Source organism: Branchiostoma floridae, chromosome 9 (assembly GCF_000003815.2).
Source record: "Branchiostoma floridae strain S238N-H82 chromosome 9, Bfl_VNyyK, whole genome shotgun sequence".
NCBI lineage: Eukaryota > Metazoa > Chordata > Leptocardii > Amphioxiformes > Branchiostomatidae > Branchiostoma > Branchiostoma floridae.
Genome location: NC_049987.1, coordinates 14,909,912 through 14,930,507, shown reverse-complemented (window position 1 = coordinate 14,930,507; position 20,596 = coordinate 14,909,912). Strand labels below are relative to the sequence as shown.

Here is a 20,596-nt window from a genome sequence, read left to right as displayed (position 1 = left end):
ATTTCCCGGCAAAAGAGAACATAACCAACGTTGAAAATCGCGAACCAGCGCCCCCCTCCCCCAACCTAAAATAAAAACCAGACCCGCTCGAAGTCTGCAACAGAGGCTATACAAGTGTAGTTTTTTTCGTGGGGACCATTGTACTGATATACATTTAAAGACAATGATTGTAGCGTGAAGCAACGTGAAGCTCTAGATTCCTATATATACGTTTACAAGAACAGAAATACAGGTGTGTTTTAACAAGTTTTCAATTGTTTCCAGGGTACATTGTCCGTTCTCCATGACTCCATGACATAGTCGGCAATGTTCGGAAAGACTTACACCCTAACACATAAAGATATTGAAATATGCCACATTGATTTAGTCAGTGTTATGAGAGGAGCAATCACAAAACTTTATGTACATTTTCAACTTAAGTGGAGATGCTGAAATGAACGAAATAGAAACCAACATGTATTTTGTAGTGGATTAATAAATGTCTGGTTTAGTAGGGCCAAACTTGAACTGGTGATTAATTTTGCTATCAATTTTGTGTATGGGTGATTATACGTACCTCTTTTCATGTCCTTTATGTGTAGCTCGTAGTCTCCCGCAATGGTAGACTTCAGTCCGTTCATCGGCACTTCGTCCGCTACGACTGGCCCGTTGGTTGTTTCCGACTTCCCCATCAGCTGAATGGTTCCGTCCTCTCGCCACCGTGCCCGAAGCCCTGTCCCGACCACATCGTCACCAGTCACCGGCCCTCCTTCCTGATCCGTCACAACTTTATCTGTGTTCAGCAGTCCCGGTGCCGAAATGAACAGCTCGCCTACCTGGTTAGGTCCTAGGCATCTCCCTGCCCATCCAACACGTGCGCGGTTGTCTTGTGAACAAGGCCTAAACTTGGAGTCCTGTCACCGTTTGGAGTCCTGTCATCGTTTGGAGCCCTGTCACCGTTTGGAGTCCTGTCGCGGTTTGGAGGCCTGTCACCGTTTGGAGCCCTGTCACCGTTTGGAGTCCTGTCACCGTTTGGAGTCCTGTCACCGTTTGGAGTCTTGTCACCGTTTAGATTGCTTCCTTGTGGGTCTTGTGTGTACAGCACAGCCGAGTATGCATGTAGGCTACTGAGCATTACGGTCAGTTGGGTGTCGGGGAGAACCCTTTGTAGGCGTGAGGCTAGGCTTTCATCAGCTGCTGGTACTGGCTGGAGAATATGAGACAGGTGAAGATGGTGACCAGACTGAGACTCCACCTGTTGTAAGATGCCATCCCACACGTCATCACGGATTCCTCCTATCCTGGTGACTTGGTGATTCTCCAAGGTGGCCAGCAGCTTGGCTGGATTACTCACAGTGGACTCGGGAAGGATGAGCAGTGGAGACCCAACAAGGAGGGGCATGAACATTTCGTACAAAGCTTCTACGGATGTGATCGGTGATGTAAGACACCCTACGTCATTTACACGGACAGGTAGATTGTCCCACATCCATGTTAGACGGTTGAGCAAGCCGACATGGTTGCCTGACACAATGCCTTGACTGTTTGAGCTGGTGTCTCTCATGACAAAAGCCTTCCGCGCTGGCATCACTGGCGAATTCGTGTATACGTTCCCGTCCATTTCGGATTGTCCCAAAGGCAATGTGACAATGTGACCGCTGAAGGACCCAAGCTTTGCCAGGAGACCAGTCCTTGTTTGTTGATCCACGACGATGACTTGTACGTCACAGCTTCGTACAAACTGCTGTAGATGTTCTGCTTCCTCCTCAAGACAGAGAGGAGCGTACGTATAGCCGGCTTTCCAGATTGCAAGAATGACGCAGGGTACCTCTTCAGAAGAGGACAGACAGACACCGACGTTCTCGTGCTTGCCCTTCAAAGCAGACTTGAACCGCATCGCTGCAATCAAGGTCATTGACACGGCCGACATTGACGTTGCACTTATACCAGCAGTGTTCATCTTTTGAACGCTGCCACCCCCTTGTTTCAATTCCACAAGAGTACTGGCCAGATGTTGAACTGATAGATTAAGCTGACTATAGCTGACACTGTTGTTTCTTGTGATGATAGCAGTGTGTGACGGCGTCCTGTAGACTTGCTTCTCGAAGAGTTTATGGAGATGACCAACCGCCTTTAAGACATCGTCCGTTGGAAGTGTTTCTTGATCTCCATCCTGGACGTTAAATGATATCATCCGCTTTGATCGAAATTTCTTAGGTCGGTTTCTTTTTCGTCTTGGCGGTGCGATGGGACGACTGTCTGGTATCATCTTCTTGAGCTGGTCGTAGACTAGGTCGCTGATCGACTGGACAGTTGACTCTTGACTTAGCAAGGCGACGACTGGAACATCCACATTGAGCTGTTTCTTGAGTATGCTCTGAGCGTTGAGCGCAAGTTGCGAGTCCATCCCTAGATCGACAACTGATGTGTACATGTTAACAGTCTCGTCCTCTGCGCTTAAGAGCTTGACAAAGACGAGACGTGTGAAGTCGCCGATTGTCTTTTGCTGAGCTCTTTTATCCATCTTACCCAAACTGTCGATACTGACACTTGCTACCATTTCAGTGTCGTCTGTATTTGACTCCGCAGGTCCCCCAAGCGCTTTCTCCAGCTTCTTCATGTCATTAGCAAACCTTAAATGCTGTCTGAACTTGGGCCGGTCCAGATGCGCCACTACAACCTGAGAAGGGTTGGTGATCAGGCACGTCTGTAAGCCCTCACAGATGTTGTCCTTATCAATTGAATGGATTCCCATCTGCTCCAGAAACTTCGCAACCTTTGTGTCTCTTTCCAGCAGGCCGATGTCTAAAGCACCCCAGTTGATGACCTGGCCGCTTAGCCCCAGCTGGCGACGAAGGTGCACTATGCCCTCTAGGACTCCGTTTGCCGCCCCATAGCTTGTCTGTCCACCATTGCCGAAAACCGACGAAGTAGAAGAATAGCCGACGAAATAGTCCAGGTTTAGATGTCGTGTCGCCAGATGTAAGTTCCAGGTACCGGACACTTTGGCATCCATGCCCCTCTGGAACTGAGCGTGGTCCTGATTGGTCAGGACTCCGTCACTGAAGACGACAGCGCTGTGAAAAACGCCTTTCAGTGGGACACTAGGGAATACGTTTTGGAGTTCGACAAATGCAGAGGTGACGCTGTCGTAAGACGAGACATCGGCCTGCAGACATACGATTTTTGCTCCGAACGTTTCTTCCAACGTATTGAGCTCTGTAGCGACGTCCTGTTTGGGCTGACTTCTGGACATGGTGGCTATGTGGCCGGCACCTCTCTCGGCAAGGAATCTAACAGTGAGAAACCCCAAACCGGTGAGGCCGCCGACGACGATGTAGGACGCATCTTTCCGAAAGAGCGTCTGCCTTGTGCAGATAACAGGATGCTCTGGTCCATCAAGACGAAGAACGCAAAGGGACTCGCCTGTGACATTTCCGTCTTTCATGGACATGGTCTCTCCTTCGTGCAAAAGGGACGATGAAAGTTGAGCGTCGGTGGTTGGTAAGTCAATAACAGTGTGCTGGGGCAGGCTGTGAGAGAGCCACTTGAACACCTTTGGCATGATGACCTTCAGGTATGTGTCTTGAAACACCGCACCTGTGTGTATCTGCAGGGTCATGACGTCTGATCTGATCCACAGCGAAGACGTTCTGCTGCGTTCTTGATCTGACATCTGCCCACAAACGTACACAACGCGACCGTTGGCAGCAACAACATCCGATAGCCGAGATCTCAGACTCTTTCGGCTTCCATACACGATTCCGACATCGTACTTCTTCTCCTGGATTCCTGGGTCTCCGTGTCTCACAATTTGGCAGGTTGCTTGTAATGCATCTGCAACAGCTGCAATCACTTTCGTCTTCATCGTGACTGACTCCGCGTGCTCATCTACCACCACAATCCGCTGCTTTGGCTTGATCTGTAGTTGGTTTACCAACACCTCCCATGCAAGTACGAGATACGATAGACAAGGTCTGTTAGCCAACACTGGTAGGTCGGCCAACTTGTGGACCACTGTCATGGGGATTGAGACTGCCGTGGACGCCACAGTAGGGTAGATGCCAACAACGAAATCTCCCACACGAAGTTTGCACTTCTCCGGTACCTTGGCCACTGTTCCCACAAAGTCCAAAGCAAGTAGGTCCCATCCCTGATTGCTATATGCTGACCAGTGTACTACCATTCCATCTTCTGATTCTCGCGTTACTGGATACAACCTCTCTGGATGTACATGGAACTGGTGGACTTTTAAAGTAACGCTTTTGTCAACTCCAGCAAGCATTGTTCCATCGTATATGGTGTGAAGTTTCAAGGGCTTCGTTGTGTCGGCTGTTTGGATCTTCAGTCTACACCCACTTTCGCCAAGATTGGTGCGGCAAATTGCGGTGTCAGCGTGCAGTGTTGAAGACTGAATCTCCAAGAAGTATTTTGAACTTTGCACGCACATTATCTCGGTATAACTAGCCAACTCTCCAGCAACTAGTTCGTGTAGAAGCGTATAGGCCTCTTGGAGATTTCTAGTCGACATCTCCACTAGCTGCAGGGATGGGTAGGCAGACTCTCTGATGGCGCAACGAATCAGACCCCATAGAGGCGTCCCTGCCAAGTCTATCCGACCGACGGAGGTGTTGTCTTTCAAGAGGTCCGGGGGCATGTCCTGCCACATCGAGAACTGGACATTGCGCGTGAGGATCTTCAGAGGAATCGTCTCTCCTTGGGCTATAGCCATCTTGATAAGCTGCCTAAGACTTGCACAGGTTAGTTGGATACGAGAATCCAGTGATTCTGTGTCTGCCGTCTCTGCGTTTAGCTGACTAATGCCACAGCAATGAAGAACAGTATCGAAGCCTGCCAGATTGACGTTGACAGCTTGTAGCATCTTTTGCAGTGCCTGTTCATCATTCTTGTAATCGATCTTCTTGATGTCCTGTAGAGGAATGAAGACAGACTCGGGGCTGACAAGCGGTTTGATGTGGTTCATGATCCCACATTCATCTTCAAGGACGAGACACTTGAGCTGAGACATTTTGGTGACCAGATCAGACTCAATTTCTCCCTTCCAGTCAGACGGATGCACTGACCATCCTGTGGTGTAGATCATATCCTCAAAGTTACTTGGGCTTCCTTCGTTCCAAAACCTGATGGTCAACCCCCTCAGCTCAAGTATGACCTGCCCGTCTCTCCCAACTATGAGCCCGTTCGTTGTCATGGTTCCAGCGATTCGTCTGATTTGTTTGACATACACCCACATCTGTCGTTCGGGAGGTTTGACGACCACGACGCTTTCAATAGAGACTGGGAGAAGGCTCACTCGATGATCTGCTGATTTTTCTAAGATGTCCAGCCCTAGTAGAAAGGGAGTGTGTAGCAAACAGTCGTGTATGGCAGGGTGGATGCAACAGCTGTGCATCTCTTTTGCCACCATGTCGTGGACATCGATGAGGGCAATGGCCTCCTTTCCACCAGGCCCGTCTCCATAGCGACATTCCCGCAATCGGCTGAGCGTCGGTCCGTAGTGGAAACCTGTCGTTTCAATCCTGTTGTACAGGTCGTTGTGGCTTATAGTGTTGTTGCAGCGGTATCGTATGTCATCTAGGTCCAAGCTATCGATGGTCTGTTGCTTCTCTACAGCGTAGGTCACAGTCCCTCTCGCATGCAGCGCTCGCTCAGTCCTCGCCTCGAAATGGACCTGACTTAAATCTTCATCGTGTTTGAGACTTATGCTGATATCGACCGTTCCTCCCTGACTACTCGCGGTAACTGGCGTTAGGAACTCCACCGTTGTTCTACAGTTGGATACTGGCTGCCGCGGTGTTAGAAATTCTACGCACGCTGCTAGTCCTAGCTCAAAGTAGTGGGCACCGGGAACAACAACAGTGTCGTCCAACACGTGATCATACAGGTAAGGTGTCTTCTCCTTGTTAATGGAGCACTTGTACGTCGGAGGACTTGACGATACGTGTGACAAGAACGGGTGAGTGAGGCCATTGTTGAGGTCGCGGCCTTGGCGCAGAGCTACAGCTTTCTCGCATTCGAACCACAGTGGCTTTGGAGCAAACTGGTAACGCGGCACGTCCGTAGGAGTGTACATTCCTTTCACGGAGAAAGCGTCCCAGCTCGGCATCAAACCGACTTCATACAAATCGCAAAGACTGCGCAGGATGGATGGATGCTCTTGGTTTGGCTTGATGGACGCCACGTAGGTCAACGTCACCTCAGATGCAATTTGCTTGATGTTGCTCCTTAGAGCAGCCTTGGGACCGACCTCAACAACGATGTTTCGTTTGTCACGGTTCAGGGCTTCTGACATTGCGCTACTGAACATCACTGGTTGCCTAACATTTCTCCCCCAGTATTCTCCGGTCACAAAGTCCTCCTTCGTAGCTCTCTTCCCTGTGACAGTTGAGTATAGTTCTATAGTAGGTGGCTGGCCACGTAGATCTCTCAACGCTGATTCTAGTTCCTTTCGGATCGGCTCCATCTGGTGGCTATGGTAGGCTGCCTTCACATTCAACTCCCTCAGAAACAGCTGGCCGGACAAATCTTTCTCGTTCATCGTCCTCAGAACTTCATGCAGCTCGTCTACTGCATCATCATCGCCCGACAGCGTGCAGGAAGAGGCACTGTTCTCGGCGGCCAAGCCAACTTTACCCGAGACGTTACTGCACAAGTCTAGCACCTTCTTCACCGGGAGATTCCCGACAACCAACATCTTCCCGCCGGTGACTTCATTTTGCAGACGCCCCCTGTGGTAGATGACACGTACGGCCTCCGGTAGTGACAGGGTGCCGGAACAATGCGCTGCAGCCACTTCGCCCACTGAATGGCCGAGAATAGAATCTGGCGTGATGCCCCACGACTGCCAAAGAGTAAACAGTGCGACCTGAGTGGCGAAGATGATGACCTGTGCTACCAACGGGACGTGAAAGTCTTCTTTCTCTGATAGCTTATCAAGGAGAGACCACTCAACGTACTGGCGAAGCAGGTCATCGACTTCAGTCAGCTTTCTCCTGAATACGGGCTCTTTCTCCATCAGGTCTAGGCAGACGCCCTCCCACAACGTTCCTTGTCCACCGAAAACGAAAATGACAACCTCGGAGTCATCTCCACGACCACTCTTCCGTCTGATTGTCCTTGTGCGTACTGCTCCTTTGATGCCCGCAACACCGTTCTCAAAAGATTGCTTGATGTCCTCAACAGAGCTACCTGACACCGCTAACCTGAAATTGTGGTGCGTTCTTTTCAGTAGAGATGTGTAGGAGAGTTGTTCAAGTGACATGTCCGGGTTTTGCTCCAAATGTCTGATCATGTCCTCCACTGAAAGCTTCAAAGATTCCCTTTTCTTTGCAGATACAGCCACAATGTACATCTTCCCTTGTTCTTCGTTAGTGTTGTCTTGAGACTCGTCATTGTATTGGGGGATTTGCTCAACGAGTGCGTGGGAATTTGATCCTCCAAACCCAAAGGAGTTCACGCATGCCAATCTTCTGTCCTTCCCCCGCAGCGTCCAATCCAGTACCTCAGTCGGCACGTACAGTCGTAGGTTATCAAAGTCGATGTTTGGGTTAGGTCTGTCGAAGTGCAAGCTGGGTACGACTTTTTTGTTCTTCATCATCAGTAGAACCTTGATGAGACCGGCCATCCCTGCGGCGGACTCCAGATGGCCGATGTTGCCTTTGACAGAGCCTAGAAGTACGGGGTCGTCCTCAGCCTTCCTGGCCTTGCCTATAACGTTACCCAGACTGTTGGCCTCCACTGGATCCCCGACTGGTGTGCCTGTTCCATGCGCTTCGATGTAGTCAATTTGGTATGGTTCGAAGCCGTAGTGGTCGAAGATATTGCGGAGTAATTTCTCTTGTTGCGACTGTGATGGGGCAGTGATGGGGATGGTGGTGCGGCCGTCCTGGTTCACTCCCGTGTGGATGACGCCCCAGATGTAATCGTTGTTTTCTAGGGCCTAAAATAATGCAATGGAAGGAGCATTCCTCCTATCATATACCGATGGCTTACACCTATTTAGCGAATTTGCTCCCGCAACTGCTTTGCGTATGATCACAGTCACGTCTTTCGCAAGAAGAGAAATTGTACCATATTTATGTCCTAGCCTCCTATCTAAGCTGGCTGTTAATGCATTGTGTGTATGTATGGGGGGGGGGGGGGGGCTTTGGGCCGTATAGAATTCATTTATTCGTTAATAATAATCTATGTGTATTTGGTAAATTGATGTAATTTGCCACAATAGTCTTGTATACTGTTTTGTCTTACATTGTATCTCTACAAGTTTCACACAAAAATATATCTTTGGCTCTTGTGTCATTACAATGACAGGACAAAATTGGTTATAAGAATAGGGTCAGGATGCAAACAAATTTAATACACTTCTCATTGAAGAACTAGGGAACGGGTTAGGCTTACCCTGGGAATTATATTAGAGAGTACAGTCAGAGAAATATATGTAACTACTTGCAACTTTCTAAAGCTATCTGTCTGATGTTGGTGTTGCTAAAACCTGGGGGAAAATGTTGTGTTTCCTGTTCCAGTTCTGTAAAAAAATATGGTCGGTAGGTAGGGATTATCTTTTTCTTAATTTGTTTTAGACTTTGGCCAAAACTCTAGTGATACAATACAATTTGACAAGTTGAACTGAAACGCATAAAAATACATATATTTTCAATGTAAAACTTGAATTCTGTGCATGATGATTACAAATCTGTGGATACATTAATCCTTCATGAGATAAGACAAGCAGGGTTTTTTTTACTCGAATATGAAGCAGGTTGGATAAAAATTCTAACTGGAAACTATGTGACTCCGCTGCCCACCCCAAACGAAGGCAATGGGTTTTCCTAGGGTATGTCGGGAATCAGGAAACACAACATTTATTTCCTAGGCATAACTTAACATTCTTACCTATTCTTCTACGCAGAAACATGCAGCGGTGCTAGCGAACCTCTTGTCTGTATTCTGCTGTCTTAACCACCACCGTCAGTTCCTGACCGCCCTACTTATAAATATTAATAATCTTACCCTTATATATGCGAGATCCCTTTTGAAAACAGAAAGGCCTATTCTCTGATTGGCTGGCAGTTGGTGACGCCAACAGGAACTGATGGTGACGGTTGAGATAGCAGAGTATATACAGAGGCGGTTTGCTGGCGCCGTTGGATGTCACTCCGAGTGAGAATGTTTCTTACCTTGCCAAGTTTTTTCAGCACCACGACCCCACATCCCTCCCCGCGGGCGTAGCCGTCAGCTGCAGCCGAGAAGGGTTTGCACCGTCCTTCGGGAGAAGCCATGCCCGCTCGGCACAGCGACACGAACATGTTCGGCCGGAGAATGAAACTCACACCTCCACAGAGAGCCATGGAGCAGTCGCCTGAAATGGTTCACGTGTATGAGACGTCGAATGGTATCGGTAGTGTGTACAAACAGGTGAGGACTTAATAACTTATATAACGAGGAAAATGTATATTTGCAGCGTTTTTCATTATAGGACTCACATACATGCAACATGTGTAGTTCACGGTAGGTGGAACATGAACAGATACAAATTATGTAAAAAAAGGACCTAATTTGTATGATGAGTGAAAGGTGTGTCAAGCCAAGCAAAGCATAGATTTTCTAGATGTGGAAGGCATAATCAATATTTCCTGGAGATATGAGGTCTCCGAACTCTTATTGCTCTGAACCGCTGTCCATAGACTACTAGTGCATACCACATTACTAGTACTTTAGGAAGTGGATTTTTCTGTACTATTGCAGTATCTAAAAATACTAGTAGGGGGCGTAAAATCGCCATGTTTCTTTTTGACTTGAATAATGCGAAAATTCATGAATAAGAATCATGGGTTACAGGGGCGAACACACAAACACAACCAAAAACAGTATCCCCATGGGCAGAGCTATCGGAGGTGAACCTCCCTAACATAGTAGGATATAAGTACCTGACTTGATAGCTTGGGAAGCGAGATGCACGGCGTACAGTCCAGACGAGCAGGCGGTGTCCAGGGTGAGGGCCGGGCCGGTCAGGTTGAAGGTGTAGGCCACACGTGCCGCGGCCAGTGATGTGGCTGTCGCGGTAACCGTGTGGTTGGTCACTTGTGTCGGGTCTATGTCACCATCCAGCTGATAATCAGTGTTCATTAGGCCTGTTGAAAATCACATATTAGTACTTTAGAAACCCTAGGCCGCTCACTCTATGTAAGCAAAGTCCCGAACAAAAAGCACTACCCCGTTGGAAGTGCCGTGGGAAGTTTCCGTAGGTAAAAGTTCTTAAAACACTTGTTTCGTCGCCACGTACACGTCAACAGAACGCGCGCTTTCTGACGCGTCCAAATTTCGTGAAATTACAAATTTGTTGAGCGCGCAGAGCTAGACCGTACAAATCTGAGTCAATTGTTAGAGGCAAGTAAGACGAGGAAATGGACTATGTGAGACGATACCATGCAAAACTACATTCAAGAATTATCTATAACGTAATATAGTGCAATACTAAACTTTCTGCCAACACAAAGGTACACAAGGATATCATTTTCAACGACCACTGTCGCCTTCGTCAGGAACAATAATGATAACCAATCGCTTCAGAACATAAACTCGCAAGAGTTACAGACACGTGATCTTCCAGGATACGTGACGTCAGTAATTGATCAAACGTGCCTGGAAGTTTATAAAGCCCACCGTCTCTGCTTAGTGATGGCTGGAATACCCCGATGATCCTGACGAAGGCAACAGTGGTCATTGACAATTGGATCCGAGTATACCTTTGTGTTGGAAGAAAGTTTAGCATTGTACTATGATGACTACCAACACAGATGCGCTTCCATGATACTATATATAACGTAATAGTTTCTACTGACCAACAAAGACACCGGTGTCGCTGCCATGCAGTTCTTCCATTGTGATGCCGGCATTTTCAAACGCCTTGTACGAACACTCCAACATGAAGCGATGCTGGGGATCCATTCGTGATGCCTCCTCGTCTCTCAGTCCGAACAGGCTTGGATCAAACATCCTGTATCTGAAACATCGTTGAAGAGGTTCGTCAGTCACGTATAAATACGGTTATTACTCTAAATTTTATTCTTTAACAGTGACAGTTTTAAAGGCAAAGAACAATTAAGGAGGCGGGGGGAGGGGGCAGATGATCTACGCAAGCCTGACCAAGCCTCGTACTCTCTCGCGAGACTTGGAAACTTTCCGTGAACAAGATGGACTGATAGCCGTCAAAAATTTGGAGGTATGTTCTTTGCCTTTAAAACTGTCTATGTTGGAAATTTGGAGTAACTGTATCTGAAATGTTTTAATTGACCGTTATTTCAAACAAAACTGTCAAATTGCAATTATACATATACTGAATATACGTACACTGCTGTACATACACTGTAATGCAAATATGATTTATGTAATTTGCATATCAATTCATGATTCTGCATTCGTGGCACATATTACACTCAGAAAAGGTAAGCATTGCTCTTGATACCCCCGTGTTCACCATCACGTGTTCGACAAGTACTAGTTACAGCGACAACCAACCAAACATACAGTCACACTCACAGCACGCGCATAAATACAGAGAGAGAGAGAGAGAATCATACACACACACACACATAGGCACACACGCATACACATACGCACAAACATGAACACAATGTTACATGTACATACTCACGCGCATACATATACTATAAGTACACATACATACACATCGGATTTACATATAGATACACACAGAGATATATACATATAAACATAAACATGAAACACACACACACATATATACATTCACACATTCCCAAAACACCAAACATTACATTAATACTAAAAAAAACAGAAAGGTACCCTTTGACGAATCCTGCCCTCTGCACGAATATTTTCCCGGGTGCGTTCTTGTCCGGGCTGTACCAGGCGTCTTGATTCCAACGGTCAGCTGGGATCTCCTGTTGGAACAGAACAAATTCACGTAAATAATTCCATCATGTTGATAATTACTCATATAGTAAAGTTCTTGTAACCACAACCAGGGTAGTATTAACATCCAACGTTTCGATGTCACCATCACCAGGGTTAGAATGACTGGATCTGCTTCTCGCTGCTACTTAAAGCCGATGTAGGTGGCGCTGCAGCAGCAAGAATGTCGTCCTAAACGTGACTCAGTTTGTGCCCCCCCCCCCCCCCCCCCATCTCTGTTCATGACCGGAGCTGACTTCCTGAAACAAACAGCCCCCTTTATCCTACATCGCGATCGGCTATAAGTAGCAGCAGGTCCAGTCATTCTAACCCTGATGATGGTGTCTGACAGACATCGAAACGTCAGGTTTGAATACTACCCTGGCTGTGTTTACAAGAACTTTACTATAAGAATATTTACGTCCATACAGAAACGCATGGCAACACTGTTTTGTACCACTGGGCAATCTTCTGATGCTTCATTCCATCAATAAACAGCACAATAAAGACATTTTGTGAACGGCCTACTTTGTTCTCCTGCTTCCATCAGTTATCGCGGAGTGATACAAGTTACTCAGGATTGATACAAGTTCGCTAGGTCACACATGAATGCCTGATGAAAAAGCAGTACAGGATACTTGGGTGACAGTTAATATGCCTGATCTGAAAAGTCAGTGCGGATGCTGTTATGTATTCACATGGATATAGCAAAAATTTTGGTCAAAGAAAGGCTTTGTTTCTATGCGTTTGCGCTGGACATTTTTTGTCATTTTCTAGATCCTAGGTCCTTCTGACTTTCTGTTGGAGCAGAATCTTCAAGACAAAATTTTTTTAAGATAAAAAACTTCACATTACTAGATTTTTTCTGCATTCGGAAGCCTTAAATCTCTTTGCGCCATTTTTTTCGTCAATATCGCCATCTTGTGTGCTGACCCCGAGAGGCCGCTTCATAGTTCTATTTAAAAATATATCACACATACCTGTACTGTAGTGTGCACGGGTCATTGTGTTCTTTCAGCGCATTGTAACATAGTACCCAATTTCAGGATTGGCTTTGAATAATACTACATGTACTTCCATACCTCCATACAGTCCTCCCCGTTAACCAAGACTCTCCAGAAGTCGTCCGGGCTGTCTGCGTGCGGGAACCGGCACCACAGACCCACGATGGCGATGGATTCCTCAGGGGGGACCGCCATGGTGCCGGCCTGAGAGATCACGCGACAGGATAAAAAGATTTTGTCATTATCCTGACAGGTCAGGGGAAAGCATGTTAAAATACGCTGAAATCACCTTAAGGATCCAGAAAAGTACTAACCCCAATTTCAATCTTGAAATTTAAAGCTTAGACCCAACCTGTTCCTTCTAACCCAAAAAGTCTCCAGGCTGGGCCAAAAAATTCAAAGAAAAATATGATTTTCAGGAATTTTAGGTGTCACTATACTGTAAATGCAGAAACTTTCGCGGAGGTTTAACGTTCGCGGTTTTCGCCGTGGCCACTTCACCGCGAACTTAAATCCACCGCGAACATTTTTCCATGGCAGTAAGAGACTACAGGGCATGGTGTTACCGCGAAATTAAAACCACCGCGAAAAGTCCTTTTTCCCGCTACCGCGAAATTAAATTTAAACTTATTAAAACTTAAATACATTTACAGTAATATTCCCATTTTGTGCCTTCTGCTGCGCAACTCAGCTGTGACGTTTGCCCTCAGGGGCAATGGGCACTTATCCACGCAGTCGCAAATGGCCAAATTTGAGTCTATAGACGGCTATTTTCTACCACAATAACTATCTAACGCCTAAATATCGTGACCATATCTTGTTCAGAACACGAGATATCAAAACATGAATTTCCGCTGCAGTACCAAGGAAAGCCGCTAGGGGGCCCAAAATCTAAACTTTTCCAGCTTTTGTCACACCCCACATACCAAGTATAAAACCAATCCATCCAGCCGTTTTTAGTTATCTCGTTAACAGACAGACACACATACGCACAAACCCTGCTGAAAACATAACCTCCACTTCATGGAGGTAACAGGCTATTGAAGGGCCCAAAAATACACCACTTTTTCCTTACATCACAAGCGATTTACCACCAATAAATCAAGAAGATAGCACAACCAGGTCAAAAGATGAAAAGGTCAAAATACCTTTGTCTTCCCAACACCTACCAACATTTCAAACTATCGTAATCCATCCAGAGGTTCTCGAGCTATGCTGACTACAAAAATCCAAACACACAGACAGGCAGACAGACACACAGACACACCCAAAACTATATTTCCATTTTTCTTGGAGATACTAAGAATATGATATATTAATCGTTTTTAGATACTGTAAAAAAATATGAACATTCCGCTTTACGACGGATGTGTCTGTGAACTACCGTTCAAACCAACATTTATTTGATAAATGATATTACAAGTATTTGATATCTCGTGTTCTGAATATGCTGCAACAGTATAGGACCCGTATACAAATAAAGACACAAATAAACCGGAAAGGGTACAGATTGAACCAAGCTGCCAGATTCTACAAACAACTACGACACGGATGCTGGTATTACCAAAATGAAAACAGACCTGCAGTGGATGACACTTGAAGACAGAAGGAAAATGTCCAGACTTTGCTTAATGATGTACAAAATCACCAAGAAATTGGTGGACGTACCGACTGATAAGTATCTTATACCAACTCAAAAAAGAACTAGAAACAGTACGAGACTAGTCATGCCTTCAAGTACCAGAGTTATCAACCTAGGATTGATGTATTCAAAAATTCGAATTTTCCCAGAACCATCGTAGAGTGGAATTTGTTACCACCAAGCAAAGTAGTGGCATCTTCTCTGGATAGTTTTTAAGAACATTTGCAGATAGACGTGCAAACGTTAGGTGTGACAAGTCGTTCAGTGTACCAGCTTCTGCCGCGCCGCTTGCCTAAGGTCGGGTATACCGGCTGTATGCCGGTTACAGATACAGATACAAACACGCCATCCTTTGCGCTGGACCAAGAAGTGTTCTTACAGATGTATAGATAGTACCTGACATATATATAGGTCATACAGTAGGCCTTCCAAGAAGACACGCTTCATTTAAATCCTTGACTACTTTGCCGAAGGCCATGCGACGAACCCAGCGATTTTTAGGTTGCAACAAAAGACTGTATCGTTTGAAAACGTTTCGCTATGAGAATGACTACAAAAGACCTTCGTACATACATGGCTTCTCTGCGAGGCCATCGCATGACATACATATAACGTTATATATCAGTACATGTACACACAGAAACCTCGCAAATTGAAGTGCACATGTTTCCAACGTTGATAACCACACCTAATGTTTTCGTTTGGTGGCGAATTCGATAATAAACTGTGCTGTGCTACAAGAAACCCTTTTCCCCAGTTATAATCTTCGATCAAAACAAAGTATTATTGAAATGACTTACTTCAATCAGCGAGTTGAAGAGGACCAAAATGCCTCGATTGTAGGTACGACCTGATTACACAGCTATCTCCGCAGTCTGCAGGTGTAACTCAGGGGCTGGTTTTTCCGGTTCATAATATGGTTCTGGGACGTCATAATATCATACGTCAGAGCGATGGCATGTGGTCATACTGAACACTTTGTGTGCGTTCAAATGTGTTCTTTTCTTAGATATATCTTTACATTTATTTTCCTAGAAATTAAATGGTATTTGGAGAAAAAAAATGATAAACAAATACGACCATAGCATGTTCTGTTAGCGTTTGTGGGTTATCACTGACAAACAAGAGTTCGTAGACCTCATAACTTCACGAAATATTTCAATGGACCGATCCTGAAGCCCCGCCCCCTGTTCGATCATGTTCTATTTCGAACACCTCCGTCAAAAACAGCGCTTGTCGGACAGAACTGGCCGCCACCGCTGTTTAGCTGATAATAACGACTGACTTCAGTTTAGCTCCTTTGACCCTGAAATCCTCTCAGACCAGACCGGAAAAAATGCGCTTACTTCTTTGTTGAAGGCTACATCCACTGAGTAAAGTCATCTGAGGAAGGGGGCTGATATAGTTGTGGTAAGGGCGTTATAATTTATAATTTCAGTCAAAGCGGAAGCGGGAGGCATGGCATAACTTTACCTTGTTGGTGGGCAGAAGTGCCCGGTTTCTGACATGCGGTCGATGCACGTGAAAACCAGGGTACATCTATCTGTGACTGGGTTTCTACTGCGTTTGTTGCATGCATAACAGCTGCATGCATGCTCATGATAAAAACGAAATCAAGAAGAAAGCAGCTCGGGCACTCGTGGAAAGGGAGCTTGTATTACGCACCAACTAATGGGACACTTCTTGTCACGTGTCTTATACATACCCCACTCTACACGTGCGGCCTGTCCACTATCAATGCAATGCTATGCAGTGGCTCTCCCTCCCACACTACCTATACTCGGTGGGTGTAGTCTTCAACAAAGGATAGCATAGCATTTTTCTTTGGCCATTTCTGTTCAACTGGGGCTGTTTTTGACGGAGGTGTTCCAAATAGAGTAATTATGCATAGGTTATGTATCTATTTGTTCGATATGACGTTCCATCGGGATCGGTCCATTATTCAAATGACATATATATCCCGCTTTACATAACCTATGCATAATTACACATGTCACAACATTGATATTCTTATCACTTACCAGTCAGAAATATTATTTTATTTATATTAACCATGCAACTTGGGGATAATTTCCATAATTCCATAATTGGTATCTGTCAATGTTCAATTGCCATGAATTACACAATCGTGTCATATATAGTTAAATCATGAAAAACACTAGAATTATAACAACTCATGGAGAAATTAAGTCATAATTTGCATGATTTGTATTTCATTTTGTACATCTCTGTCTAAAGTATCGACATACCAAATATCATGGAAAATGTCATGTCTTTTTTTTTACCCCGGTAAAATGGCCCGGTTTTTCTAAATACCATTTAATTTTCAGAGGTAAAGATTTCGATGACCACCTTTCAATTTAGGAAAAGGACTTACTAAAGTATTTGAATGCACACAAATGACCACATGCCATCGCTCTGACGTATGGCATTACAACAATGTTCCCAAACCTGAAAAACCAGGTCCATTGTTTTACATACACAGGTACACTGCAGAGATATCTGTATCGGGTGGTACCTACAATCGCAACGTTTTGGTCCTCTTCAACAAGCTGATTGAAGTAAGTCATTTCAATACTGTCTTTGTTATGATGGAAGACTAAGTAATTGGTGAAAAGGTTCTTTTTTAGCACAGTTCATTATTGAATGACACCCAAAATAACCAGGTTGTGGTAAACAACGCTGGGAACATGTCCGTTTCATCACTTTGCAATTTCTCGACCTGTATATATAGCTTTTGACCTTATGCTATAGGCCAATGAAGAGAGCATACATGTATCAAGAACACACGTCTTTGGTCAACCTTCCCTTAGAGTCGAGATGCATTCTTTCGCAATCTGAAGATCGCGTTTTGTGTTGCCACATTTGAAACTGCTCGGGCGCATAGCCTTTGGCTAAGTAGTCTACATTTTGTGTAGAAGTAGTCTACATCGATATGTATCTATTTATATATTTACATGTATCATGCTATGTAGATACATATACATTGTATATAAATCCAGATACGATACATATCTATACCTATCTATCTATCTATCTCTCTAGAAAGACATAAGAATGGCGTGCGTGAACTCCTTTGGGTTGGGAGAATCAAATTCCCACGTACTCGTGAGGCAAATCCCCCATGACGAGTCTCAAGACAACACTAACGAAGAACAAGCGAAGATTGTAGCTGTATCTGCAAAGACATGGCAATCCTTGAAGCTGTCAGTGGAGGACCTGATCACACATTTGGAGCAAAGCCCGGACATATCCCTTGAACAACTCGCCTACACATCCCTACTGAAAAGAACGCACCACAATGTCAGGTTAGCGGTGTCAGGTAGCTCAGTTGGGGACATCAAGCAATCTTTAGAGAACCGCGTGGCCAGCATAGAAGGAGCAGTACGCGCAAGGACAATCAGACGGAAGAGTGGTCGTGGAGATGAGTTAGAGCTTGACGAACATGTCATTTTTGTATTCTGCGGACAAGGATCGTTGTGGGAGGGCGTGTGCCTAGACCTGATGGAGAAAGAGCCCGTATTCAGGAGAAAGCTGACTGAAGTCGATTGCCTGCTTCGCCAGTACGTTGAGTGGTCTCTCCTTGATAAGCTGTCAAAGAAAGAAGACTTTCACGTCCCGTTGGTAAGACAAGCCATTGTTTTCACCACTCAAGTCGCACTGTTTGCTCTTTGGCAGTCGTGGGGCATCACGCCAGATACCATTATCGGTTGTTCAGCTGGCGAAGTTGCTGCAGCGCATTGTTCCGGCACCCTGTCACTACCGGAGGCCGTACGTGTCATCTACCACAGGGGTCGTCTGCAAAATGAAGTAACCGGCGGGAAGTATTTGGTTGTCGGGAATCTCCCGGTGAAGAAGGTGCTAGACTTGTGCAGTAACGTATCGGGTAAAGTTGACTTGGCTGCCGTATGCAGTGCCTCGTCCTGCGAGCTGTCTGGCGATGATGATGCAGTAGATGAGCAGCTTGAAGTTCTGAGGACGATGAACGAGAACGAAATGGCGGGCCAGCTGTTTCTGAGAGAGTTAGATGTGCCTGCTGCCTACCATAGCCACCGGATGGAGCCGATCCGAAGTGAGCTAGAATCAGCGTTGAGAGATCTACGTGGTCAGCCGCCTACTGTAGAACTATACTCAACTGTCACAGGGAAGAGAGCTACGAAGGAGGACTTTGTGACCGGAGAATACTGGGGAAGAAACGTTAGACAACCAACGATGTTCAGTAGCGCGCTGTCAGAAGCCTTGAACCGTGAAAAACGAAACATCGTTGTTGACGTCGGTCCTAAGCCTGTTTTTAGAACCAACATCAAGCAAATTGCATCTGAGGAGTCTGAGGTGGCTTTGACCTACGTGGCGTCCATCAAGCCAAACCAAGAGCATACTTCTATCCTGCGCAGTCTTTGCGATTTGTATGAAGTCGGTTTGATGCCGAGTTGGAACGCTTTTTTCGTGAAAGAAATGTGCACTCCTACGGACGTGCCGCGTTAACAGTTTGCTCGAAAGCCACTGTGGTTCGAAACCGAGACCGAGAAAGCTGTAGCGGTACCGGAGCGCTACGTACGTGTCCACAGCTAGCGATGGCCTCCCTGGTTGACACTCAGTATCTACAATCACCTGGCGAGGCAAACATCACATTTCCTACCCAGGGTCCGGCCGGGCTGTTTGCAGAAACGAAAAATTAAAGTTCATGCCAATGAATGTACACAAGACATGCTGTTGAATTATTTTTGGTCCTGGACCGTTTTGTGTTTTTGTTGTCTTTTGTATATCGTGCTCTTCGGTGCCCAAAACTGCCCGGCCGGGCCCCTTTAACTTGTGGAAATGTGACGTTAGCCTTTAAGTTAACAGTTTGCTATAAAGCTACTATGGGTTTGGTTCGAAACCGACAAAGAGGAAAATGTAACTCGGTGGCACAGATAGGAAGGGGTGTGATATTTGTCAGTGCAAAAATTCACGAATATGTTTTGTCTTCAAGCATATTTAAATTTATAAGGACAACTTTCTTTTACTTAAGGAACAAGTAGTTACGTTTCATAAATCATTGAAAGAAGATAAGTGTAGAAAGGAACGGGGATTTATGATTTATGTCCTGTAGGTAGCGTAGATAAAGATGTACACAATAGAATTCAAATGATATTAAATAGCACTAATGAAAAACCTTTATCATAACGTTGGGTTCCGTGTATCTTTTGTCTTGGACATGCTACAGTTTGATTTTGGGGGTGACAGATAGTTTTTAACGTCAGAAAGAAGTGGTGTTGGGATGCCACCTAGTCATTTATTATGGAATTGCAGGATCTCATTTGTGAATAATAAAGCATCTGTACTTATGGTGTATGCATAGTGGGACGAAAATAGGTAGCACACGACAATTGGTATCTTCTTGTTGGTGTACATTGTTACAAGCAAAGGTTCACAATAAAGGAATGTGTTAATCTATTTCATTTCTCTGTTTCTTCACATAGACAAATTACCTGAAATTGGAATTTATTTCAACACATCAGCCGTAAGCGAAATTTGCAAGTTACTCCTATGCAAATATCCCCCCCCCCCAAGAAGAGTTACGTCATGCTTGATATGTTTACTCTGTGCAGAAGCGCTCCTTACGGAATAGGTTATACTACAGACATTCCTCATTGATTTCACCAAGGACATTATGGCTTAATTTGACTTACCACAAAGTGTCGGAAAAGGAAACACAAACACCAAACAAAGTTATTACTCTGTGACGGAGGGTAGACTCCGACAACTAAGTATTGTTTTTGTCCGATGTGATGAGTGTTCGCATGTGTATATCTATGTTACCTTTGCCGTATTCGTATGTAGTTTGGCATGTCGTCTGCACGCAGTTGCGCGATGATGCACCTTTTTTTTGCGGAACCTGTTTTTCCTGTTCTTCGTTATTTGTCTGTCTGCGACTGTCAATATGATCGGAATAATACATATTTTCTTATTGACCTTGAGGGACATTTTCTTTTTTTCTTCTTTTTTATCTGCAACTGTAGAGACTACACCTGACTGT

General features: G+C 45.3%; 2 protein-coding genes across 2 annotated transcripts in view; one reads left to right on the top strand and one right to left on the bottom strand.

Annotated features, from left to right (window-relative positions):
* The window catches only part of LOC118423533 (reducing polyketide synthase PKS1-like), an 18,013-nt gene extending 2,554 nt beyond the window's left edge, over positions 1–15,459 (bottom strand). Inside the window, exons 1-7 of the mRNA XM_035831719.1 lie at positions 15,378–15,459; positions 13,014–13,139; positions 11,824–11,921; positions 10,842–11,002; positions 9,927–10,130; positions 9,177–9,358; positions 557–7,939 (exon numbers count right to left, since the gene is read on the bottom strand). Coding sequence (XP_035687612.1) covers positions 827–7,939; positions 9,177–9,358; positions 9,927–10,130; positions 10,842–11,002; positions 11,824–11,921; positions 13,014–13,130 — 7,875 coding nt within the window. The 5' untranslated portion in view covers positions 13,131–13,139; positions 15,378–15,459 and the 3' untranslated portion in view covers positions 557–826. The remainder of the gene's footprint in view (positions 1–556; positions 7,940–9,176; positions 9,359–9,926; positions 10,131–10,841; positions 11,003–11,823; positions 11,922–13,013; positions 13,140–15,377) is intronic.
* Positions 15,460–17,041: 1,582 nt separating this feature from the next.
* Positions 17,042–20,013, top strand: LOC118423619 (non-reducing polyketide synthase vrtA-like). The gene is made up of 2 exons (XM_035831844.1): positions 17,042–17,138; positions 17,623–20,013. The coding sequence occupies exon 2, from the start codon at positions 17,635–17,637 to the stop codon at positions 19,060–19,062; it is 1,428 nt and encodes a 475-aa protein (XP_035687737.1). The 5' UTR covers positions 17,042–17,138; positions 17,623–17,634; the 3' UTR covers positions 19,063–20,013.
* The last annotated feature ends 583 nt before the right edge of the window (positions 20,014–20,596 follow it).

What these genes read in the sequence shown, in the direction of transcription:
- LOC118423619 (XM_035831844.1), top strand. Translation starts at nt 17,635, where the DNA reads ATGGCGTGCGTGAACTCCTTTGGGTTGGGAGAATCAAATTCCCACGTA.